Raw genomic sequence first — 25844 nt, 5'->3', positions numbered from 1 at the left:
ACTATAGCTTTGTAGTATAACTTGAAATCATGAAGTGTCATGTCAGGTTTATTTTGGCTATTAACATCTATCGTGGTTCCATACAAATTTTAGGATTGTTTCTTCTATTTCTGTGAAAAATACCATTAGAATTTTGATAGGAATTATGTTTGATCTATCGATGGCTTTGGGGAGTATGGACATTTTAACAATATTATTTTTTCTGACCAGAGAGTGTAGGACACACCTTTGTATCTTCAGTTTTTACCTAAGTTTTGTAGTTTTAAGAGTACAGATCTTTCCACCTCCTTGGTTAAATTTATTCCTAAGTATTTTACTGTTTCTGGTGCTACTGTGAATGGGTTTGTTTTATTTCTATTTCATATGGTTGAGGTTAGTATATAAAAATACAGCTGACTTCTTTTTGTTGTTGTTGAAATTGTTAGTTGACTTTTTAAAATGTATTGTTTTAAAAATTTTATTGGCATATAGTTGACATACAGTTTTAGTTGAAGGTGTACAGTGATTTAGGTATACATGTATTTATTCCTTTTCAGATTCTTTCTTACATATTATTACAGAATATTGAGTTCCCTGTGCTATATAGCAGTTCCTTGTTGGTTATCTATTTTATATATAATAGTGTATATACGTTAATCCCAAGCTCCTAATTTATCCCTCCCTCCCCCCACTCCCTGTTTCTCATTTGGTAACCATAAGTTTGCTTTCAAAGTCTCTATTTCTGTTTTGTAAATAAGTTCATTTATACCATTAAAAAAAATCAGATCCACATATGAATGATATCATATGATATCTTTCTTTGACTTACTTTGGGAGCTTCTATGGTGGCTCAGATGGTCAAGAATCCACCTGCAATGTAGGGGCACAGGTTTGATCCCTGGGTTGGGAAGATCCCCTGGAGAAGGGCATGGCAACAACCCACTCCAGTATTCTTGCCTGGGAAATCCCATGGACAGAGGAGTTTCACTTAGTATGATAATCTCTAGGTCCATCCATGTTGCTGCAAATAGCATTATTTTGTTTTTTTTTTTTAAAGTGTCTGGCTTTACATTTAGGTCTTTGATACATTCTGAATTTCCTTTTGTGCATCACTGACTTCTGTATGTTGATTTTGTATCCTGCAACTTCACTGAATTTGTTGATTAGTTCTGACAGTTCTAGGATTTTGTATGTATAACATCGCATCATCTGCAAACAGAGTTTTCTTTCTTTCCAACTTCCATGCCTTTTATTTATCTTGCCTAACTGCTCTGGCTAGAACTTCCAGAACTATGTTGAATAGCAGTGGTGAGAGTGGCCATCTTTGTCTTGTTCCTGATCTTAAAGGAAAGCTTTCAGTCTTTCACTGTTGAGTATATTAGCTGTGGGCTTGCCATATATGGCTTTTATTATGTTTACATATGTTCCTTCTGTACCCAATCTGTTGAACATTTTTATCATGAAAAGATGGTATATTTTGTCAAATGCTTTTTCTCTATTGAGATGATCATATAATTTTTATTCTACTCAATGTAGTATATCATATTTATTGATTTTTACATATTGAACCATCCTTGCACCCCAGGGATAAACCCCACTTGGTCATGGTATATGATCCTTTCTGATGTGCTGTTGAATTTGGTTTGCTACTGTTTTGTTGTTGAGTATTGACTGGTAGTTCTTTTTTCTTCCAGTATTCTTATCTGGTATCAGGGTAATGCTAGCCTCATAAAGTGAGTTGGGAAGTTGTTAAGGATAGGTTTTAAAAACAGATGTTAAGTCCATTGGGTTTGTGAGCTAATAACCCTTCACCAGTCTTTCCTTTTCTTTCTTAGTTTTAACAGAGACCGCATACCTGGCCCTAGGAGAAGCCCAGAGAACATAAAGATGAGGAGAACCCAGTTTCTGTGTTTGGGGTGAGTAGGCTATTGATGTAAATGATAGTTAGGACATAATGTACATGGCATATAACAGGATGTTCAAAGTAGGGCCCTCTGATCCTGGTGACCCTGAATGTCTTCAATCCCAGTCGCTTCTGTCTGCTTCCACCTTCCTTTACTATTTAGTTTTCTGGGCTATGAGATGTTTATCTTGTTTTTTTAAAGTACAACTATATGATATTTTCTGCTTCCTTGTCTTTTGTTGTTGGTATTTAGTGCACGGAGGAGCTAGTGTGTTCTTGAAGTGAATTCTCATGGCATCTTCATCAGCAGGCATTGCTGCTGCTAAGATTTATTGAGAGGTTCCCATGTGTCAGCCTCTGTGCAAAGCACCCGTGTTCTTTGAACATATCCCATCTAGCAACACTTTTGAAAATTCTGAGTTTATGGATGACAAAAAGAAGGTTTGGAAAGGCTACAGATGACCTGTTTACATCATTAGAACTCTTAAGAGCAGGGAATTGAACCTGAGGCTGAACTTGATGCCTGTTAAAGTTATCTTCCACCCTGGATGGCTTCTGACAGTGTTCTCCTCAAAACTGTCCTTCTGTGAACTTGGGCTTACTGTCTGGAGAGGAGGGATGCTGTTCCATTTGAAGGAAACCCGCTCTCAATTAAATAACATTCTCATAGCAAGCATCTCTCTCCTAGGAAACCACCTTCTGAATTTCATAACACCCTGGGGAATAGGGAGAAACACGATGCTCACTAGGGATGTGCCTTGGTGTTCAGAAGCAAAGCCTTTCTGCTCCTCCTTCCTCTCATCCAGTTCCATTACCGTTCACCACACCTGGTCTCCCAGGAATGCCCCCAGCACTCTTGACAAAAGGCCTCTTTGTATGGCCCAGGAGTCACTGCAGGGGAAACTACACAGTAATGTATACAATTTGTATAAGTGAAGAGTTGGGAGATGCTGGGATCCAGTTCCTTTTGATCAGTTCTTGCCTTGAAGTTGAAGCTGTGAATGGCTTCCCTGTTTGAATGGGTCCCGATGAGGATGGGACCGTCACAGCTTTCTCACTCCCGTCAGCAGCATGCTTCCAGCCATACCTGCAGGACCCACATACTGTTCTCCAACCACCAACTAGACTGGAGCCCAGATCTCTGGGTACTCGGGTAGTATCCTTGGAACAGTATTCTTCCCAGTATACTCTCTACTCCCCAGCCTACTCTGGTCCAGGCTAGAAGAGTAGGCTTCTGCCCTGAGTCCCACACCAAAGTATAACTTGTTGTTTCTCTAAGACTCCAGATCCAAAGCTCCACACCCCCTTTCTGCTACCTCCCCCAGTCATCAGGGTCCTATTCTAAAGCCCCATCCAACTGGTGTGTATTTCATTTTTTCTGTCTTGGTGCTTCCCACCCAGCTCCACTGGGGCAGCTTTCTATATTTAGATGGGTCTTGTTACCCGTGGATGAGGCTTGTTACCAGCCTGAAGCCACCTTTCAGCATCTCTTCCCTCCTGTTCAAGGTGATATGGATCTAGAAGCCGTGCCTGCTTGACTTACAATACTCTGGCTATTGGTCCTTGCCTCTCTGCCCACCACCATGTTTCTTCAATCATTTGGGTACCACTACTTGCTTTAAAAGAACTGCTCACTTGACATAATTACTTTCAGAGGGAAATTGACTCTAGGGACTATGCCTCTCATGCTTGATGGGCGAGTTTCACAACTAATTTATAGAATTAGATGCTTAACCTCACTCCCCTCCCCCAAACACAAAATGGTTACATTTTGATTTTCTGTAGAGGAAAAGAAAATCTGGAATGTGAACCATGTCCTGACCCCAGGGTTGGCATTCACCCTTCTGTTCATACTACTGATGGGGTATGTGTGAATAAGCTTGGGAAGAACTGTAGGATGCACTTAAGGGGGATGGACTGAAGACACGGCCTGAGAGGGGCTGGGTGGTACATGAGGAAAGTTATTTCACCCATGTTGGCAGTAACCTGCTCTCTTTCCAGGGCATAGGGATGATGGCTGTTGGCGTGAGGACAGGACAAAATGTGAATTATTTCAGCAGGGGATCTGATTGATTTAATCTTATTTCTGAGGAATTCTCATTCTTCATATTTATTAATGAAGGGGGTTACCTGAGGTCTTTGCAGAGCCAAAAACGAGGATGGAAGAAAAGATAACCCTCTCAGACCTTAGCCAGAAACTGGCATTGCTTTGAGGTTTGGGTAAGTATTTGAAGTGAAAGGTCATGGGATGTCACAAGGAAGAAAGCTCTGCTTTCTTAGTCAAGAATTGTTCCAGATTTTGTCTTAAGAACTATGAATTTAATTCCCCATGGTAATGGTGAGTATCTATCCTTCCTGAAAGACATTTTAGAAATGCTCGAGTGGATTTCTTTTTTCTTACACTCAACCTGAAACTTTACTTCAGACTGACAAGGTAATAACAACAACTAACAAAAATATTTAAACCAAATATAGGGTGAGGAAAAGCTCATTGCTCACTAAAAATAGTTAAAATATGGCTTGTTGTTATTGTTTAGTCACTAAGGCATGTAATAACACAAAAAGCCTTTTCTATCACGTCACTAAGAAGCGCTGAGTGGATTTCTGATGGTTAATGTACTTATGTTACAACCTATAAATATTTCTTCTCAATAACAGTCTAATGGAAAAAGCAAAGGACTACTATAAAGCTAATTACACAGTGCTTGCCACGAAGAAAATGATCAATAGAGGTAAGTTATTATTATTGTCAGATGCGTCCACTACATGGGTAACTTTCAGAGGTCACTGAGCTCTCTCAGATATGGAAGTGGCTAGCTGCCATCCTGGGGTTATGGTGGCAATGAATAAAGAGAATTAAAAGTACTTTGAAAAATCGAAAGTGACAATCCAAGTCAAGGCACTGCAATTTCCCTTATTCCCCAACAAACTTCTGAACTGCTTGATCGTCAGCTGGTGTGTGCTTCTGGCATTGCAAATGGTTTTATTAGCCACTGAAATGGATGCAGTAAAATCAGACAACCCTAGTGAACGTGCGTCAGAGGGAGACATACTCCATAGTAATGCCAAACACAAAGGAATGCTGATTCTCCAATTTTTTTTTTTTTTTTTAATTGTAGCTTGACTTCCACCAATATGGACAACTGTCTGGGCTACATCCGGTCCTTCATGCCCTTACCTGGCCTGGTGAAGAGTACTTCCACACTGACCTCAGGGAAACAGAGGTTTCAGAGAATTACCTGTAGGTTGTATCAACACTTAGGTTGGCTGCTGCTAGCTCTGATGGAGGTATCCACGCAGGTAAGGTGTTCCCAGCAACCCATTTTGTCCATTCAAATAAGCCAGGCTCCACTCGGATCTTCAAGTGATTTTCCTGTTGTAAACCTTAGAGATAAAATGAAGATGAACAAAGTAGAAACATTCTGATAAATCTTCTCTTTCCTGTCGGATGCTACATATAGCTTAAAGATGGTAGAAGCATGCAGGTTCAGACAAGGGTTTTTCATCGCTGTAATCATAAACACGTGAGTATATTCTGGTGACACCACCAGGATGTGTGAGCACTCTGAATGGTTTCCGATTTTTTAAAAGATCATTATTTATATAGTTTGTACAGCTCTGGGACTACTATAATTCTTCTTTCTAAAGTCAGTTCCAAGATGTTCTTATCAAGAAACTTCAGAAATTCTTTAGCATTCATTATAATAGCTTACATTATATTTGCATGTCATATATTCATTTTCTCTACTAAAGTGTTGAATATTTGCCAATGCACAACTCCTGTGTTTTATGATAGTGTGACTGTTCTTGGAGTAGGAACTGGCTCTGTTTAACTCTTTGTATTGCATTTAGCCCAGTTTTTCTGTGCAAATGGAACAGATAATGCATTTGAATACATAGATGCATTCTGGCTTAAAGTAAATGAATAGACGTCTCAAATATAGTGTAATTTCCTTGCTGGCTCAGCTATTTGTGGCTTATTTGTTGTTTGGTACAAGTAAACAGTCAAGGCTGTTTCTTCTAGTTTGTCTTTCAGTGAAATGAGAATAGAGATTCCTGTAACACAGGCCTCTGTGGATTTTAGGGCAAAGGCTGAATATCTTTATATAACAATGGTGCTTTTGAAGTTACTCCAATCAAGTAAAACAAGGATGATTCGTATTTCCAGACACCTAGGAGAACTACTGCTGCTGAAAAGGAGAAGCAGACAGAGCAGAGTGGGAGGAGACAATTTGTTTTAGTGCCAAAAAAAAAAAATCGTGTGCTGTAGGCTCTAAATCATTGCCAGACAACAACATTTTACAAGCCTGCAAATCACTGAAGAGAGCTTTAGATGTTCAAGAAAAACATTATCTGTATATTCTCTTCATCTTGCTTCCGCTATCAGAGTATGATTTTCGGACTTTTGCAAAGTCATCTTCTGAAAGGATCATTGCTAAACATCTCAAATTCAAAACTTCCAATTGGCTGATGTTCGCCTGAATCTAGGGTAATCTATTAGTAAGTGTTGGATTGTCTAGTGATGGAGGGATGGACTAGCTGACCTTCATCAAGTCTCACCTTTCAAGATGTTGTATGCAGTCTGGACGCAGCGCAGGGAAGGGGAGCAATAGACGTGGTCGATGATGGTGTTACTCTCCAGTAAGGCTTCCCCTGCAAAGGAAACCACAGAAGAATCAATCTGATAATTTACACAGCCTCAGCATGACTCTCAGTGTGGAAGAGAGGATGCCAGGCAGACCCTGCAAACCTCTCTTCTCAGGTGGGGGCTCAGGTGGGGCCAGCAGTTTCAGTCTCATTTTCTTTTAATTGACTGATTTTTGGCTGTGCTGGGTCTTCGTTGCTGCTCGGGCTTTTCTCTAGTCGCACTGGTCAGGCTTCTGACTGCAGTGGCTGCTCTTGTGGAGCACGGGCTCTAGGTCGCTTGGGCTTCAGCAGTTGTGGCACGTGGGCTTAGCTGCTCCACAGCCTGTGGGATCTTCCTGGATCAGGGTTGCACCTGTGTCTCCTGCGTTGGCAAGTGGAATCTTAACCACTGAACCATCAGGGAAGTCCCAGTCTCATTTTCAACAACTCTCCTGGCCAGTATTTCTATGGAAGACCAAGGGACACACCCCTTCTTGTCTTTCGCTTTCTGTCTCTCTGGTCCTTACAAGCAGTAAAATGCCCATCTTTCTCTCCTGGATGAAGTGCAAACACCTTACCATGGTGGTCAAAGTCTTCCACAGACTTTTCTGTCCCCAGCCCACCAGTCTCTGCTCACAATCGATGCTCTAGAAACAAGACGGCTTATTTCCTCTGTACTCTAGATGCTGCTTCTCACATCTATGACTTGATGTTGATCCTCCCACTGAGATGCCTTCCTGCCCTCCTGCTAACTTCTACTCTCTTCTGGGCTTATGTCTTCTTTTGTGCTCCCATAACATTTTGTACATAGTTGCATTCTTGAATAAAGCACACACTCTATGATATTCATCCACTTACAAGCTTCCCCGAGGGTGGGGACTCATGCTTAGATCCCTAATACCTGGCGTAGTGCCTTGCACAAGGTAAGTGATCAAACCATGTGTGTTAAATGACTGAATGGGACGAGGCTGCTGGCTCTGCGTGGCGGGTAAGGACCAGACCTGCCAACAGCTGAGCATCCTGGAGACCGATTGGCCTCTATACTCTCAGCCACCCCTGGGTGCCTCCTCCTCACCCTCCCGCAAGAAGCTGACCTACCTGCCATGCTGAGCCTGACCTTGCCCCATCACTAGGCCACACACCCCTCCATAGGGATTCTACCTTGTTCACGTTGTTAAACCAACCCAGTGCCCTGAACCTAATGGTTACTTAATAAATCTCTTTTGAATTGAGTTAATGCAGTGTAGTAAAGCCATCAGCAGTGTCCTTGGCATATCTGCTGGAGCCAGTCTTTGGAAGAAGTAGCCAGAAAAGGCTATGTGGTCACTCTGGGACACTTACCCACGAGTCTGGCTTGCATACACCCAAACACCGTGATTGGAGCATCTTTCTCGTAATCCCGGAAACCGCCGCTCCGCTGAGGTAAGCTGTGAGGCATGTTTAGGTTGGTGCGTATGTAGCGGCCTGGAAAGAAATGTCAGACCAAGGCGACGTGAGTTTCTTGTTTCCTTAGGACTTCTAGTGCTGATCCTGCTGGCCTCTCCACTTCCACTCCCTTTCACCAGAGACTGAACTGAGCTCTCTAGAAAATACTGACACTCTTCCTTTGGCAGAGTGTCTTCAAATCCATGCTTCCATTCTGCTGACAAAAGTAACAAGAGCTTAAGTCTTTTTGTCTTAATAACTAGTATTCTTTTTTCTTTTTAAAGTCTTTTATTGAATTTGTTACAGTATTGCTTCTGTTTTATGGTTTTTTTTTTTTTTTTTTTTTTGCCACAAGGCATCTGGGATCTCAGTTCCTGGACCAGGGACTGAACTTCCAGCTCCTGCATTTGGCAGGCTCAGTCTTTACCACTGGACCCGCAGGGAAGGTCCCACGAGATGGTTTTTAAGTGAAAGTAACAACCAGACACCCCAAAGCAGGTCGGATTCTCTGAGATGCAAGCCTATCTTAGACAAATGAAAATGGAACTAAATAAGCCAGGGTAACTTACTGGAAGGAGTTCTGGACCTGGAATCAGGACACCTGCATCTGCCTCTGTCCTATGGCTCTGGGCAAAACATCTGCCTTTTTTGGTCCATGGTGTCCCAGTTGATAGACAGGGGAGAGAGAATTGTCCTCGCCTCCAAACACTCCAGACTATCAGGAAGGACTTACAGTGTAACAGGTAAGAGGCACTTTCTACAACACAATGACTCCATCTAGATAAATGTAGCTTGCCTCTGCCCCCTAGAGGCTGTGAGAGGTATGCCAGTGCGGAGCAGGCCAACCAACCACTCACCTTTGGCATCAAAGCACTGGGATAGCCAGTACTTCCCAAACACGACATCCATCCTCTCACCATGCCGACACACGAAGAGGCATCTCTTCTGAGGGCCAGGCTGGCTGCTGATCCTCAGAGGCTGCGGACAAAGAAAGGCTGTAAGTGAGAGTGGGGCACACAAGGTAGTAGACATGTCTCAGGGCTGGGTGCCGGGTGAGCCGGGCTCTAGAATAAGTCTCACTGATGTTTAATTGGAATAAGCCCCGTAAGTACCCTGGATTTAAGCTGGTCTGTTTATAAGATGGGGGTGGTAAGCCTCATTTACTGACCTCAAAAGCTATTCTGAGGCTTAAATGAGATGAATTGCAGGTGCTCTGCAAAATGAGAAGGGTTATGAAAATGGTTGTATCGTTACTGTTGCTGTTCATTAACACCCAGCTACTACTGAACAGGAAGGCAACCTGAGTTACATACAGCTCAGAGGCAAAACTAGCCAGTATGGAGAGACGCCATCTAGAGGACAGCTTCTTCCCCTAAGGAGATGCTTCATCAGGAGGCGAGAACTTTTATTACCACAAATGCCCCTGCCTCATCTCCCCTACATGGTGGTGAGGCCACATGGTCCATAGTCTCCTCCAGCCAGAAGGTCCTGCTTTGCCAGTTCTAATCACAGGTAGGCTCTGTCGTCCAGCTGCCCACATGACGGTGTTCCTGGAAATGGCTTGGGGAGGACAGCAGCTACCTCTGGGTGATGAAATCGGCAAGTCCAGTCAAAGGCTTGTCTGAATGACCCTGATTTCTATCACTGCTGGGTGGGTCCTTGCAGATGTTTCTAGATTTCTTCTTTCTGTTGGGGGCAGCTCTTGCCAGCTTCCTCAGGGGCTGTCAACTCCTGTGGGGTTGGCATTCCAGTACACACACTTTGCATGTGCTTCCTGTTGCCCTGGCAAGGCTGGTATGTGGGATGGTGGCGTGGTCTTTCCCACTGCCTCTCCTACTGTTTCCTAACTCAAGTTCCGGACTCCAGCCACTGTCAGCTAGTCTCTTGTTCCCTAACACACCTGAACTTTTAATTGGCTTTGTATTAATGTATACTGTTCAAAACCACCCTTCCTCTGGAATGGATAAAGGTGTGGTACACATATACAATAGAATGTTACTCAGCCATTAAAAAGAGTGAAAGAATGCTATTTGCCACAACATGGGTGGACCCAGAGATTGTCATACTAAGTGAAGTCAGTCAGACAGAGAAGGAGAAATACGGTATGACATCCCTTATATATGTGGAATCTGAAAAGAAATGATACAAATGAACTTATTTACAAAAGAGAAAACAGACATGCAGACTTAAGAGAACAAACTTATGGTTGCCAGGAGGAACAATGTGGGGAGGGGATAGCTAGGGAGTTCGGGATGGATGTGTGCGTGTGCATCCTAAGTCACTTAAGTCGTGTCCGACTCTGTGTGACCCCATGGACTGAAGCCCGCCAGGCTCCTCTGTCCATGGGGTTCTCCAGGCAAGAATACTGGAGTGGGTTGCCAATTCCTCCTCCAGGGGATCTTCCTGACCCAGGAATAGAACCCACATCTCTTATATCTCCTGCGTTGGCAGGCAGGTCCTTTACCACTAGCGCCACCTGGGAAGCCCTTGGGATGGGTGTGTACACTCCGCTGAATTTAAACTGGGTAACCAACAAGGACCACTGCATTAGCACAGGGAACCCTGCTCGATGTCATGTGGCAGCCTGGATGGGAGCGGGGGTTTGGAGGAGAATGGATACATGTATTTGTATGGCTGAGTCCCTTTGCTGTCCACCTGAAACTACCACATTGTTAACTGGCTATACTCCAAAATAAAAAGTTCTTTTAAAACCCAAAACCTCCTTCCCCCAACTCCCCCATCCTGCAGCCTTTCTGGCATATCTCAGACATACACTGAGCACTCACTATGTGCCAGGTACTGTACTAAGAACCGTATTCTTATTTCCTTTAATCTTCACAATGCCCTGGAAATAGATACTTCAGGTGACCCTTGAACAACTTGGGTTTGAACTGCACGGGGTCCAACTAATACACAGCTTTTTTTTTTTTTTTCAAAAGTAAATACTACAGAACTCTACGATCCACAGAGTGTGGAATCGGAGGTTGCAGAATGGTGGATATGAGGGTACCAAACTGGGTAGATGGAGGGCCAGCTCTAAGTTACAGTTAGATTTTCCAGCCCTTGGAGGTTTGGCACTCCTAACCCCTGGATTGTTCAAGTGTTCACTGTGTTACTTCTTTATAGATAACACGTCCCTTGCTCTGCGGAGCAGTCTTCCTTACTAGTCTAGACCCAGGAGCTGGTAATCATTGTCAGTGCCACCCATCTGACTCTTCTTAAATTTTTGTCCATCTTTTAGGATCGTGTGCCCTGAGAGATCGGTAACCCTTTCAGGACAGAAAAGTCAATGCCTCACCCTTTGTGAAAAAAGGTGCTCAGTGCCTCCTGAGCAGAGTTGAGGATGTGGCCCTGACGGTCAGCCCTACCTGGGTGGGCTGGCAGATGATGGTGAGGGGCGTCACGTCCCCCAGGCCCTGGTCCTCATACTGCCGCCTCTCCAGGATGCCGTCCCCAAAGGAGAGCGCGTTGGAAGAGGACGTGTTTAAGATGGAGTAAGAGCTGCGGAGGGAGACAAGGAAGATGTTAACTGAGGAGGAACATCTTTTTAAAATGTTTTCATTGAAGTATAATTGACAATATTATATGAGTTTCGAGTACACAACACAGTGATTGGGTATTTTTATAAGGAACGCCCTGTTTCATACTGGAGTCTTGCTTAATAAATTAGGGGTGGATGGATTTCCGTGCTTGGAACAGATGTGTTCATCCCTCTGGGCAGGGATGGGGCCTGCGATGCTGTGCTTATTCGGGTGCCATGGGCCTGGCTGGCACCAGAGGCATGCTGCAGAATAATGAGGTATCAATTCTGTACCATTGTTTCCAGCTCTTTTCCTGGCTCCAAAGAAATAAACAATTCCTGCTGCCTTTAATCTTTTCCACAGTGATTTCCATCTGAACTGACAAAGGAGAAGGAAGATTCTGCCCCTCCCTACCACTTTGCCTGTGGCTCCGAGTGAAGCCACAGAAGTCCCTGGCCATCACCCCCTATGCCACCTCCTTCCGTCCCCAAACCCCTCTCCGTCTCAATCACACCTCCATCAAGAGGACTAAATACAGTATTTTTCCAGAGGACACCATTCTCACCAGCTGTGTGGAGCTATGAGCCAAGAGTTCTTGTTTCTGGATGTAACTACAGAAGCCCCCCAAAGAGGTCTTGCTGAAAGACAGGCAGCAGATCATGCCATGTTTAAATTATTCTGATTAGCAAAGCTTCCAAAAAGCTTTATCTAATAAAACACTGCAATTCAAATATGGTTGTTAGGCAAATGCAACGGACAGCTCCTCCTGCATCAATGGGTGGTGTCAAGGGAGAACATTTTAACTTTAAATTTCTTGCTACTTTATAATCAGGGTAAAGTTCCGTATGTACAAAACAGCACTCAATCTAACACAGCTATTAGCTTTTTGGTTATTCTTTTTGTTATTTCTAAGGAAATCTTGTGCCACTCACAGTCTCATAGACTGGCTGTTTTCATTTTAAACGGAGACCCTCCTAAACATCACAGAATTAAAGAAAATTCAGTTTCATTGTCTGATTCATCAAAGCTCCAGGGCCTGAAATGTCTGGATCTATGGAATCCTCCTGACATCATGCTTGTACATGTTTCCTAATTTCTGCACTGTATTCCAGCTGTGAAGACGCTGACTGGATGCCTTCTCCTTCAGCTCAGCTGGCAAGGAGGCAGCCGGCCTCCTCTTCTCAGGCATCACTGGAATCAAAGGCCCCGACTCCCTGAGACAGCGTGAGGCTGACAGTTCCAGTCAGACCGCAGTCTGATGAGGTGCAGAGAGGACGATGTACCTGACACCCGTAATTACCATGGAAACACCTCCCAAGGACACATCAGACCTGGGGGTCAGCTGCGGAGGAGGACTGCTTAGCCCACTCCAACTCAGAGGCTTCCGCCAATTGACATGTGTCTGGAGATACTCAGGACCAGGCGAGGTGCTCTCGCAAAGGTGGTAGGAAAATGTTTCCTTAGGAGGGTCTCAGAAAACTTGAGAAGGACAGAGGAAGAAGAGTCGTGAAGGGTTGCTGACCCCCCAAGTCCCTGCCTGATGCTGGAATCCCCTCTGCAACTTCTTAGCAAGTCAGCAGGTGCTACTTGAGGAGCCCTGTGACTCTCCCTCCCCCAGGCTACCTGGGATTAGGAGTGAAACGAGACTATCTGATAGCCTCTCTGAATCATTTCCACTTCTGGGGTAAATAGGAAAGCACCACGCTTCTATAGGATCACTGCAGTGGAAGGGACATCTGGTTTGGTGAGCGTGTAAGAGAGGACTAGGAAAGACAAGTCAGAGAAAAAGAATAACCATAAAGCTAATGGCTGTTTTAGACCCAGTGCTGTTTTATACATGGCACTGATCCCTAAGAAGCAGTGTTCACAGATACCTATGAGGGAAATGCAATTGTTATCTTCATTTCATAGATTAGCAAACTGAGGCTCAGAGAGGTCATGCAACTTGGCCAAGGTCACACAGCTGGTGCATGGAGAGTTAGGATTTGAATTTAAGACTACTAGAATAAAAACTCAAATTCGTAATTATGGCACCCTAACACCTAATACTTAGTATGTCCCCATTCTCAGCCGGGTTGGCTGTGGAAGCTGATAGTGAAATTTCAGACATAGTTCCCAAAATAAAGGGAAGTGACACACTAGCCTCCTGTGGTCCGTGGACTGGACGCTGAGGCTGCCCCTGCTTCGGCTGAGCTCTGGCCCCGGCAGGAGCGGTCTTGATACAGAGACCTGCACGAGGCCAGCAGGAATCCCCCTGCATGTACTCCTTCCACAGCGAGCCCTACTGGTAAGAATGATCTGGGAGCTGGATATCATCAAATCTTTTGATTACGTTTCTTCACAAATACTGTGCTTCACTTGTTTTTTTATAGGCATAAAATGGTTACTTTGGGGACTTCCCTGGCGGTCCAGGGGTTAAGACTCTGAGCTTCCTGGATTCAGGCGGTGGGACAGGAGCTCGATCCCTGGTTGGGGAACTAAGATCCCACATGCTACATGGCATGGCCAAAACAAAGCCCAACCAACCAAACAAAAAACAATGGTGACTTTGGAAACCCAACAAAGAAACACTTCTGAAGAAGCAATGGTCTGGGGAACACGAGGCAGCTTTGACCTTCCATTCTGAGCTACAAAATGCTGGATTTTCATGGGCTGGGGGTGGGAAGGAAGAGGGAGGCTTGCTGGAGAGGGTTATTAGGGAAGAAGATACTCTTTCTCATCATTGGTTTTGTGATTTGCCCGCTGCTAATCAGGGGAGGGGACTGTCTTTTCTTTTCTGCCTTTAGGCAAAACACTCAGTGAAATTGCCCGTCTCTGCTTCTCTTTTCTGACAGTAATAACAATGTTGCACAGCATGCAGCTGGTGTTCAGAGCGTCCGGCTCTCAGCCACGTTGGCACATGGCAAGAACAAGAGGGAGGGAGACAAACCAGCACACACGCCCTGGCCAGATGCCCAAAATGCACCAGGGAAGCGCTGGCTCTGAACTGCTCGGATTAAGAAACGTAAAAGAGGAACAGAAGGCACCTATCAGGACAAAGCTGGCCATACAACACAGGCCACTCTCAACGTGGGAGCAGGCTGGTCTGGGGGCACTCCACAGAAGACCTGGGTGGGGAAGGGACCGCCTGCCTTTCTCAGCCTCTGGAGGTTACCCATTTCCATAGAAATGGTCTCTGTCATCTAGGCATTCATATGCCAGGTCTGAGGACTGGCTTAGGTGGTTAGGTCCCCTGACCTTGGCAAACCTGTTCACTACTGGCTGGCTGGCATAGTGAGAATCTGTCCTGTTTCTCTGGGGAGTCTGTACAATGACCTGGGACAAAGTGGACAGAAGCCCCAAAGCCATAAAGACTCGATGGTGAGATGACCCACACTGAGGCCAGAAGAGATGTCCCCTAAGCAGCCTGTTTAGTCTCTGATGGAGAATCCTGACAGATGTTCCAGCCGTCGTGGCAGGTAGGGTAAAGCAGGGCATGCCGTCTCCCACTCTTCCCAGGCCCCAGCTCCGCCCTTCCCTGAACGTCTGGGACCCAGAGCGCTGGACTCCACATGCTGCTACTGCCACCCTGCGTGTCCCACCACCTCCTCAAGGGCCACAGTGTCCTTCCAAAAGCAGCAGGCAGAGAGCCCGGCATGGGCTCACCCATGAAATATCCAGGTGCTGCACTCGTCGGCCTTGGTGATGTAGTTCTCCGGCAGGAGTCCAGAGCAGCCCGTGGTCAGGGATGTGCCATAGATCCAGCCCTCGCTGGTGCTGGTCTGCTCCATGGGCGACATGAAGATGAAGTCCCCGGGGACCAGCTCCAGCTCGTCGTCATTCTGCGGGGTGTACGGGTAGATCACCTGTAATGTCTGGAAAAGGGGGAGAGGGAGGCGTGAGGCCCACACCTGACCAGCTCTGCTGGGCACTCAGGGCCCGCCTGTGTGCTCTGCTCACGTTCACAGGCACCTCTGGGGTCTGCAGGCTCCGAGTAGATCTGGATTCAGATCAGAAGGCGTTTCTTCTCCTCTCAGGAGGTGCTAGTGCTTCTGGCTGGTTCCAGACTTTCCTTCAGGCATAGCTTTGCTTCAAAAGACATGGCTTTTATAAATTCATATGAAAACCTGCAGGTTCTCCAGTAAACTGCTTTACAGACGGGTCTGAACCTCGTTTTCCCTGCTCTGTCTGTCACATTGATGCCGTAAGAGTCCCCGGACACACAGCTCATGGGAAGGAGTCTTCCATGCAATGTCACCAACACCCAGATGAGAGACTCTGCTAGGAAGGCTTTGGGGACGAAATGTCTCCTCTCCATGTAACTGAGTGGCTCAAATAAGACATGGTCCTGCCTTCAAAGAGCTTTCTTTAAACCTCCATGTTTAACAAAGCCCTCGAAAGAAAAATACCTTTCACAGCCATCAGCGTCCTGTGTGTAACCAGCTCTTGTCAGTCAATAGGTGGAGACCACGTGTTCCCTCTTTGGGCTCAGAGAAAGCCCCTTGGGCCAACCCGAGGCCATGTCACTCGTCTGATTTATTCCATATTTTGCCTCCTTATTTTTTTTGCCTCACAGGCAGAGGTACGAAGATACTTTGGAAAACATCTATTAATATTTTACTACTTTTCTGTTAACAGCAGGAGACCTCAATACTAAGGAAAATATTTTTCTGTGTGTTTCATAAGGGGACACTAAGACGGAGCTGATTTATCAGCTTTTCCTTCAATCCTGAAGCCACCAGAGGAAAGCTAAGTATTCTGGTTCCCACGTATGGGTTTTTAACTTTGGCCTCTGTTATTTCTCATCTGCAGGGGCTTCCCTGGTGGCTCAGACGGTCAAGAATCTGCCTGCAATGCTGGAGATCCAGGTTCAAACCCTGGGTCAAGAAGATCCCTTGGAGGAGGGCATGGGAACCCACTCCAGTATTCTTGCTTGGAGAATCCCATGGACAGACTAACCTGGTGGGCTACAGTCCATGGGATTGCAAAGAATTGGACATGACTGAGTGGCTACCATTTCATTTTCTCATCTGTAAAATAATACTTGGACTATAAAAGTTAAATGAGACAATCTAAGAAAACTCCTGAGGACTCTGGTACACAGAAGAGGTGTAACTATTTCTATGGAACCATGACACCTGGCTTTCAAGGGGTTATTTTTCCATCAAGCTGATGCTAACCCCCAAAGCCTATGTTAGGTAGGCCTGTGAGCTAATCAGCTCCCTGGGGTCAAGGATATCCATCAGACATGTCATAAAGAATTTCCTTCCGGAAATCTCTTAACAAGAAGAGCCAGTGAAAATGATTCCCCCCCCCCAGAGAATGAAAGTGATAATGCACAGAACTCGACTGCCTCACTGGATTTCTGACATCCCTTTTATTTAGGGTACCCACTTCCTCTCTGAATCCTCACTCTAGCATCTATCGGCTCCAGATCTTCTTCCATCCTGTCGCCTCCCTACTCCTCTGCCAGATACATACTCAAGTCACATTTCCAAATGAACCAGGAAGGTTTTGTTGCTGGATTGTTAAAAAACAGCTTAAGGAAAAAGAAAAAAATTCACAAACAACCACTTAAATCTCTAAGCTAGGTATGTGATGAGACACCAGAAGCAATGCTCCTTTTCCTGGAACAGGGTGGAGAGAGGCACCGAGTCACAGGGAACAAGTCTAAACTCAGGTTCCTTAGATGCTCAAGGGCAGCACAGTCTTGGGTAATGATGCCTCTGACTCAGTGACAGGCCTTTCCTTTGAGAAACTCAAAAATGACAGAGAAGATCTCATCCCTCCTTTCACTTGGGGGTGAGTCTTCTGGCTCTAGGAGATCCCAGGGAGGTCGAGGTACAGAAAGGGGCAGAAGGGACAACTCCTAGGCAGAGAGCAGTTGGACAACAAGGAGCTTTGACTTACTGAATAAGCAATAAGGAAAATCAATGTACTGCAGCAAATCTCAGATTATAACCAGTGCTCAGGTCCCCATAGTTCTTTCCTGCTCACTGAAACCACACGGCATGCAAAAGTCAGCCCAAGTTTGGGAGATCTCAGGACACACTGCCTAGTTTTGTCCTGAACGTGTTAGTCACTCAGTTGCGTCTGACTCTTTCCAAGTCCATGGACTGTAGCCCACACCAGGCTCCTCTGCCCGTGGGATTCTCCAGGCGAGGACACCAGAGTGGGTTGCCATTCCCTTCTCCAAGTTTTGTCCTACCTGATCCTTACTCTCTTATGTCTAGCATCTACTTGTAAGAATTCTTGAGTCTATTTCAAGTATGTTTTCCTCCCTTCCTACTTGGGGACTAAGCTCAAAGTTTGCTCCCCTGGGAAGGGCAGGTACAGCCCTTCGTGATGATAGGAACTGACCCTCTTTGCCTTTGAAGCCCTTTTTACAGCTGTGGCAGTTTTGTTGTTGCTGCTGCAACCTCGCCTACGGGAGGCCCTCTAGTCCATACCAACGGTCTAGCAAAATGTCATCACTGTTTTGCGCCCAAGAGGACCAAGGACTGGCTTACTGTCTAGAAGTTGTAAAAGCGAATCTAACTACTGCGAAAATAGGGAGTCAGGATTTGAAGCCGTGTGTGCTAGACTCCAAAATCTATGCTTTTTCTAGAACTCTGTCCTTCCTCTAAATTTCCAGTGTTTGGCACATAAAACTAGCATGGCACACTGAACGTGGAAGAGACGGTGTGCAGCACAAGCAGGCACGTGCAAGCCCACAAGAAGTCAGCGCCTGAACAGCAGGGGGTGAGATCTCGGAGGATTCCTAGGCATCACCTGCTGACTGTCCTCGCCTAAACCACTCGCCTTGTCTGGACATCTGTTACCTCGCTGGACCGATCACTCAATCCTGCCTCCTGAGCACAGGAGGAGGTAGAAGGCAAGGTGAAGTTTATATATGCACGGGGCTCAGGTAAAGCCAGATGACCCTGGAGGGAGAACTTGATCAGGAGGAGCAGTAATAAATGAGCTTTTACAAATAAGAGATAAAAAGAGGCCATGTTATTTTTAGAAAATAATTCCTGTGGACACTAGCTGCCTCATTCCCTCGGTGCCAATTGAGCAGAATGTGGGTCAGGCAGAAAAGCAATTACCCTCTGAGTTAACTGGAGGGCACTGTTGATTAGAAGATACTCCTTGGAAAATTCCATCGCCACCTCCCTTCTCTTCGAAAGGTGACTTCTCACAGCCCATTGGCATGCCATCCTTGACAGTTTTTCCCCTGCCCTCGGAAGGGATCCATTCAGCCACACCTCTTTTGTTCTACTTAGGGCTCACGCTAAGCTATTCCAGGAGACGCCAGAATTTTGAAGGAAGGCTAAGCTCAGTCTCCTTGCTGTATCTTTACAGAAACTTGCATCAAATGACTTGGAAGGAGGACTTGATGGTCCCATCAGCAGAGCCAGACAAAGCTGCATATCCCTGACCCTCTCGGACCCCACAGACCTCAATCAGGGGCTGGCTCTTCCCACCACATTCAAATCAACAATGAGGTCGCCTAACCCAGACCCTGAATCTCTTCATAATTTTTTTTTTTTAAATGTCTAAAGGATGTTAAAAGTCTATAAACAAAAATATCAGTTCTTTTGCTGCTGAAAAACTAGGAAATAAATTATGTTTCACAAATGTAGTTAAACCGGAGGACAATTTTTGCAGACTCTGGTCTCTTTTTAGGTGGGTTGCCCATCTTTACTGATCAGAACCTCTGGCTTTCGGCTTCGGTTCTGGTCCTAAGTTGCTCTTTAGCTTTGGACCAGTCACTGAATCCCCATGTCTCAGCTTCTCGTTCAGGAGAAAAAGGACAGCAAGACTCTTTAGAGGTGGCACATGCTGATGCTGGAAAGCAATGTGGGTTCCCTCAAAAGAAGGATGCCAGCACCGTGCCAGTGGTTCCGCCTGTCCCTCTTATGCCTCCTATGTGATGCACACACACACTCCTGATATTTGGTCCGTGCCTTCATTTCATATGCATCTGTTCTCTCTTCCCCACTGGGCTCAAACTCCTTGAGCAGAGGACATTTTAAAATTTTAGTATGTTCCAGGGTAACGTGCATGCCACAGGAAATACCTGTTAACTATGTGTTCACAGATTTTCTTGTGTATTTAGCTATCTTTCTCACCTAAGATCAGGGTGATGTCTTCTACCTATTCATCCCATGAACAGATAGAATATTTTAAAATTTACCAACATGCTTTTCTATCTATTCTGTTTCATTTCTATCCTATTCCAGTTTAAGGTTGGCAGGGCAGACAGAACAGTGGGGAATATTACACAGCTCAGCCACATGGGACCCAGAGATGTGAGATGCACAGATTCCCAGTAAGCCAGCCAGTGCTTGGATGAAATCCCAGGCCAGCTGACTCCTGGTCCAGAGCTGACCCCACTGCTTTCCCCGGGTGTCTGTCTCCTCTCAGCAGCAAGTGCTGCTGGTGCTGATGGTGCCCGGCACCCCCAGCAGGGGCAGGAGCCCCCGTGAGATGTTACCTCGTGGTTAGCAAATCGGATATCCCGGGAGAATATGGTGGCCACCCAGTCACATCCCAGTTTGACGTCGATGTTCTGGGCGAGCTTCTCCAGGGTGGGCAGGTGGCTGGCTTGGAAGTGGTAAGCCAGGGTCACATGCAGCTGCTTCTTGTGGGGTTCCACGTGCACTTCTAGAGGAAGGGAGGAGACAGGCAGTTGGTGCATTGCAATGGTGGAGACACGAGGAGGAACACAGAATGATGCCCTGATAAAACTGCTTCCCAACAAGTAGAGGAGGGAGCCCCTTGGTCAGACAAAAGCTGTTTCTCTCCTTCTCGGCAGCTGAATAAGAGTGGGTGGGGATGTAACCACCCACAGTCCAAGAGAGAAACAGCTACGTGTCTGGCTTTTCTGGATCAGCTGAGAGGCAATCGTTTTGATTGCTGGCTGCTCACAACAAATCCAGATGAGTATCTCTGGCCCCACCATTCAGATGAGGAAATCGAGACCTAAAGGGATGAGCTAAGTATGGAGCAAATTTTGTCATCCTGAGACTCCCAAAGCTGAATTGTCTTCGTTTTGAAATCAAGTCTTTCAGCTTCTGGGTGGCTCTGATGGAGAAATGGAGGGGAAAGATGGATTACTTTCAAAGTTTAAAACAGGGTTTCTCAATGTCATTTTGGGCCAGATTATTCTTCGTAGCAGGGATGTCTTGTGCATTATTGGGTCTTTAGCTGCATCCCTGGCCCCCACCCACCAGATGCCAGTAGCACCCCCAAAGTTGTGACAAGCAAACATGACTGCAGAGACTGCCAAGTGTACTGGGGAGGCGGGGGGGAGGGCCGCAAAATCACCCGATTAAGAGCCCTAGGTTTCAAGTATGCAGACTATCTAAGACACCCTGAAAAAAACAAAAGAAACCAGCCTACCTACACAAGGCAATGCCTTTTGTCTTTCATATGTGTTTTCAGTTGGGGAGAGTCATTTACTGTCCAAGTTAGAACACTGAAGAAGATATGACAGAAGGGAATTCCAGAAATCAAGGGGCTTGCTCTAGTCACACAGATCCAAGTAGATTTGGGTCTCGGGGGTTTTGGCCATGCTGTGTGGCATGCAGGAGTTAGTTCCCCAACCAGGGATCGTCCCTGGGTCGGTGGCTTTGAGTACTTTTTCTGTTATACTGCACTGTGTATCTTTGGTATAAAAGCCCTTGAGGTGAGGGCTCTGTGTCTTGTTTGTATATTACAAGCACCCCTCCTCTCGCTCAGCAGGCACCCCTGTGGACTTTCAGTATTTGTTAAATGAGTCAATACACACAAATCAATCTCCCTAAACCACTAAGGATGATGGATGACACTTCATCTACTCACTCACTGGTGGAAGCTGGGTCTGCCACACCTCTGAATACCAAGGCACAATTTCTAAAGACCTGTCCAGGCTGGGCCAGTGGCTGAGGCAGGGCCAGCCAGTTCTCTGAATCACCACCAGGGGGCAGCACCAGGGCTGAGATGCCAGCCTGGCAGGCCCGTTCCTGGGGAGATGGGTCAGGGATTTGGGGGGGAGCTGGTTTGCCCCCTTCCTGGCAGGAAAGCCAGCAAGGGCCCACCATATGCGCTTTATAAATCAGCCGCGTCCTGGCCGAGACCTGGTTTACTCATTTGGGAGGGACTGGGATTTTGTGGCTACAACATCAGACTTGGTTCTTGTGGGAGTTTTAGTGGTTTTGACAACAGCTACTGTGGGATGAAAAAGAGCTGTTTCCCTGAGGTGGAGGGATGGGAACAGGAAATAATCTGCCGATGATGCCATTTGTCTGAAACATTAAGTGTCTGTGAAGCGGGCAGGCTCCACCCAAGTCAGCAGAGATGAGCCCTGGGGGGTGAGGGGGTGGGGTAGGGATCTAAGAAGACCCGGTTCCCAGCGCACAGAGGTGACCTAAGGGCCTGGGTCCTTCTGAGAGTGCAGAGCTCACTGAGAATGGGCCCTCACCACACTCTTCCTAGAGTCCTGGGCCCTGTTTGGAGATTTTCTGCTGAAGGACCCTGAGCAAAAGGGCCTGAAGTGAAAGTCGCTCAGTTGTGTCTGACTCTTTGCAACCCCATGGACTGTAGCCCACCAGGTTCCTGTGTCCATGGAATTCTCCAGCCCAGAATACTGAAGTGGGTAGCCATTCCCTTCTCCAGGGCATCTTTCCAACCCAGGGATGAAACCCAGGTCTCCCACATTGCAGGCGGATTCTTTACCAGCTGAGCTACCAGGGAGGCCCAAAAGGGCCTGAGCTGGGGATGAAAACCCCAGCTAGGGACATGGGCAGGTGAGGTGGAGGCCAAAGGCCAGGGGCCCAGGGAGCACATGGTGGAGCTCCGCCAGCTCCGCACTCAACACCCAGGATGCCGGTGGGCACACGCTCACGGCCTCGGCTCTGGTCAGGGCGCTGTCCCCTCTGCTGCCCCCAAACACCCTGCTCCTCCCTGCCTGTGCTTGTGCTGTCCTCCTGCAGGAGATCGACACCCTCCTGGGGTGACTCTCCTCTCCTCTGTGAAGGGGGCCCTGCTCCACCCCGTCCGGGCACACTGGCCTCTCTCCTCACAGCTCTCATTATACGAATGGGGTTTCCCAAGCATGCCTCTGCCGGGAGAAACCACTGCTTCTTCCCTGCTGCATTCCACACGGAGAAACAAACGGTAGGTGTAAATACCTGCTGACTGTGATTCCATTCTAAGGGGAGCGAGTAAACTCCCCCTGCCGCTGTCTGTCTGTCCGGCCCATGGCAGGCGAAGCCCTTGTGGAGCTCAGTGAGCTGTCTGCACCTGCAGTCACCCGGAAGGCTCTGCAAACCTTGGTCTCCTGTCCCCTCTCTGTGCTGCCTGCTGTCCTGCCGTTGAGTCGATACACATCCTGAGCACCCTTCCAAGAAGATTCATTTGACAGTAAACCTCGGTTGCTGGCTTGAACTGAGGCCTTCCATGCAAAGAGCAGGTGGCATCGTGAAGGGGTAACGTTTGGGGCTTGTCTACCGGGCTTCAGCTAGTCAAATGAAAGGTGTCACTGGCTCAGTGGATTTATTACTGGATGCTAAGTGGTTCCCCTCTTCTCTCTGGGCTGTGCGATCTCCTGAACAAAGGCCTCGGTCCTCATGGAGGGGACAGGGCAACCCAGATAAACGCCTGCCTGCGAGGGGGGTTGGGAGGAGGAAAAGAAGGTTCCTTGGGAATTCCCTGGAGGTCCGGTGGTTAGGACTCAGTGCTTTCACTGTTGTGGCCTGGGTTCAATCCCCAGTGGGGAACTAAGATCTTTAAGGCTAAGAGGTGCAGCCAAAAACAAAGAAAAAGGCAAAACGTTCCTGAACTGAAGGGAGGAGCCGATGGCAGGGCTGTAAAGAACACGCTTACAGATCAATAGGAACAGTCATCTGCGTGCCTTCAACATGGGTGTCATCGCACCTGCTCTCAAGGAGGTCAGCAGAACTGCAGTTGAATGTTTTTCAAAGGGGCAAGAGGTGTGGGGTCCACAGGAAACGGCTGTCTTCTTGGTCACATTCTGCCCATTCCTGCGGGACCTCCCGACTCCACCATCACTTTCTGTCCCCTTCCTTCCTGACTTCCTGATTCCCAGGGCTGGCTGGCCTGGCAGCTGGCGGCTCACCAGTTTTGGAGGCAGCTTCTGCTGCGAAGTCGGCAGCAAACTTCTTGAGGACCTCTGCACTGTCTTCCTTCACGAAGAGGCCGATGAAGTTGGAGGAGGTGTAGAGCTCCAGGGGCAGCGGGGCTGAAAACTTGCATCTCCAGCGGCTGACGGTGGTCTGCAGGGCCTCCCCCAGGGCATCTACCTTGCTGTCCTCACACTGGTGGGGAAAAACAAGACGCTTCTTTCAGAGCCAAGGGGCAGTGTCTGCCACTGCTTAACTTCTGTATCCTCTGCCCAACAGTGGGGGCTGAGGAGGCAGCCCTGGAACCATTGCTCCTGTCTGCAAGGAGGGAGAAGACCCGCAGCCTCCCAGTTATCTGGAGACGGATTATCCAGCGGGTAGATTAAACCAGGGCAATGGACCCCCTCCCCATGCCCTTCCTCTATGCTGTGCTCGGAGCCCTGCCAGAATGCAGTAGGGCTGGCCCAGCAGAGATGGAGCATGAGGGACACGCCTGGAGAGTGCGCAGCACCCCAAGGTAAGTTGCTGTGCATTTTCTATTGTTTGGCATCATCTGCACCTTTTCTCTTCAGCCTAAATGATCCAAAGCTGATGCCACCTTTACCCCACAATACTGGGGGAGAATGAGGCTCCAAGAGTTGTGACATCCTCCTCCTCCTATACCCCCACCCCCCTGAGAGCTGGAAGAAAGAATGAGAGTGTCTCAAACTCCACGTGCTTTTGAGAAAGATCCTGGGTGACTAAGAGGAAATGATCATCATTTTAATTTTCAGCGTGAATGATGAAAGACAGGGTGTTAGGAACATATTTTCACCTATAAAAGGGCGTGGGGGATGGAGAATATGAATGAGATTCTGGAAAAACCACCCAAAATATTAGAAAAACATATTGTCTTAAAGTGTGATCATTCTGCCTTATCGTGACTATAGCTGGATACATCCGTTATTCTCCATCTCTGCAGAGAACCAAAGGAGATGAAATGTGTTTACACTTACTGGAATGAGAGGGATTTAATTCAGTCACTACCTAAGCTTCATGAGGCTAGAATTATGGGTCAGGTAACAATGTCAGGAGAAAGGTATCTCCTTCCATTTCTAGAAAGACCTCTAACGTGGCAAAACCTGTAGACAGTGTGCAGGAAGTGAAAGTCACTTCCCCGTCTAGAGATTACATTTCTCACCCCCAGCTTTCTAACGCCTGCTCTTTCTTTGTCAGAGGGGAGGGAGACGATCGACAAGGGGAAGCCAAGTTAGAGAACCCATTCCCCTCACGGCTGCCAGAACAGTGGGTCATGCAGTAGGTCAGGCTTGTTCCCTGGGTCCTGAGGAGCACATGGTCACCACGATGCTACACCAGACCTGGTGTGCTCCCGGGTCTTGGCAGATATTAGAAAGAGGACAAGGGACTTTCCTGGTGGTCCGGTGGTTAAGAATCTGCACCTCTGTTGCAGGGGGTGCAGGTTCAATCCCTGATGGGGTAAGATCCTGCATGCTGCACACCCCATCCTCAAAATAAAGAGAGGAGGACGACTGGGGTGAGCAGCCGACCTCACTGACTCCCCCAAGGCTCATCCCTCTCTGGAGCTGTGACTGTTTCTGCCAACATCCTGTGAGGCTCCCATCTTTGACTCCAGTCCCTCAGGGCCGAAGGGATGTGGGCACCCTGGGGTGGGGGGTGGGGGCTGTGGCTCACCATGAAGAATTGGCAGAGGGTGATGTGGGGGAAGATGTTGTGCGCCTTGTTCTTGCCGCATATCTGCTTCGACTGCTGCCAGAAGTCGGAGAGCTTCTGCGCTAAGGGCCCGGTGGGGCGGAGGTAGAGGACATACTCCCGGGGCAGGGGGTCATCCAGGAAGGGGTCGCCGACGTGGGAGAACAACCTGCCAGAGAGACGGGGGCCGAGCCGGCCTCACTTGAGGACCATGGAAGCCAAAGGAGAACTGAAATCAAGATCCATCCTTTGCAGCTTCTACCCGTCACGCACTGCGAGCGAGAGGGTCTTTGGTTTTGTACTTTAAAAAATCTACCTCCTGAAGTGCACAGTTTGTAACCAACTCTCAGACGCACCAACATCTCTTCCCCTGCCTGTCCTATGGCATTTGCATCCCACAACTCCCCCCCAAAATCCTAAGGCCACCCTCTCCAGGAAGCATTGAGGATCAACTCCAAATCCTTTCCTAGGCCACCAGCACCGGTCCAGCCTGCCTGTCCCTCCAGCTCAGTCTATGCTTAAACCCACATGCCTCCGAAGACAAGGGAAGCTTCAGGGGGCCGCTTTGTGGGGTCAGCCCTGGCTAGTCCTATC

At 47.3% G+C, this 25844-nt stretch overlaps 2 protein-coding genes and 2 long non-coding RNA genes across 4 annotated transcripts in view; 2 read left to right on the top strand and 2 right to left on the bottom strand.

Annotated features, from left to right (window-relative positions):
- CRTAM (cytotoxic and regulatory T cell molecule) overlaps positions 1–8904 on the bottom strand; it is a 60694-nt gene extending 51790 nt beyond the window's left edge. Inside the window, exon 1 of the mRNA XM_055548427.1 lies at positions 8791–8904. The gene's annotated coding sequence lies outside the window, so the exon portion shown is untranslated. The remainder of the gene's footprint in view (positions 1–8790) is intronic.
- UBASH3B (ubiquitin associated and SH3 domain containing B) overlaps positions 1–25844 on the bottom strand; it is a 153029-nt gene that overhangs the window by 9349 nt on the left and 117836 nt on the right. Inside the window, exons 3-11 of the mRNA XM_055548426.1 lie at positions 25233–25419; positions 23537–23735; positions 19913–20082; positions 15100–15308; positions 11302–11434; positions 8791–8911; positions 7850–7972; positions 6443–6535; positions 5122–5266 (exon numbers count right to left, since the gene is read on the bottom strand). Of these exons, the coding sequence (XP_055404401.1) occupies positions 5122–5266; positions 6443–6535; positions 7850–7972; positions 8791–8911; positions 11302–11434; positions 15100–15308; positions 19913–20082; positions 23537–23735; positions 25233–25419 (1380 nt within the window). The remainder of the gene's footprint in view (positions 1–5121; positions 5267–6442; positions 6536–7849; positions 7973–8790; positions 8912–11301; positions 11435–15099; positions 15309–19912; positions 20083–23536; positions 23736–25232; positions 25420–25844) is intronic.
- On the top strand, positions 3817–6432 carry LOC129628864 (uncharacterized). Its single transcript, XR_008702952.1, has 4 exons — positions 3817–4102; positions 4555–4614; positions 5002–5182; positions 5907–6432. It is a non-coding gene; the product is annotated as an uncharacterized LOC129628864 (long non-coding RNA).
- On the top strand, positions 8803–11306 carry LOC129628866 (uncharacterized). The gene is made up of 3 exons (XR_008702953.1): positions 8803–8930; positions 9225–9445; positions 11175–11306. It is a non-coding gene; the product is annotated as an uncharacterized LOC129628866 (long non-coding RNA).

The sequence above is a fragment of the Bubalus kerabau genome, chromosome 15, assembly GCF_029407905.1.
Source record: "Bubalus kerabau isolate K-KA32 ecotype Philippines breed swamp buffalo chromosome 15, PCC_UOA_SB_1v2, whole genome shotgun sequence".
NCBI classification, from domain to species: domain Eukaryota; kingdom Metazoa; phylum Chordata; class Mammalia; order Artiodactyla; family Bovidae; genus Bubalus; species Bubalus kerabau.
This window is presented reverse-complemented; position numbering and strand designations above follow the sequence as displayed.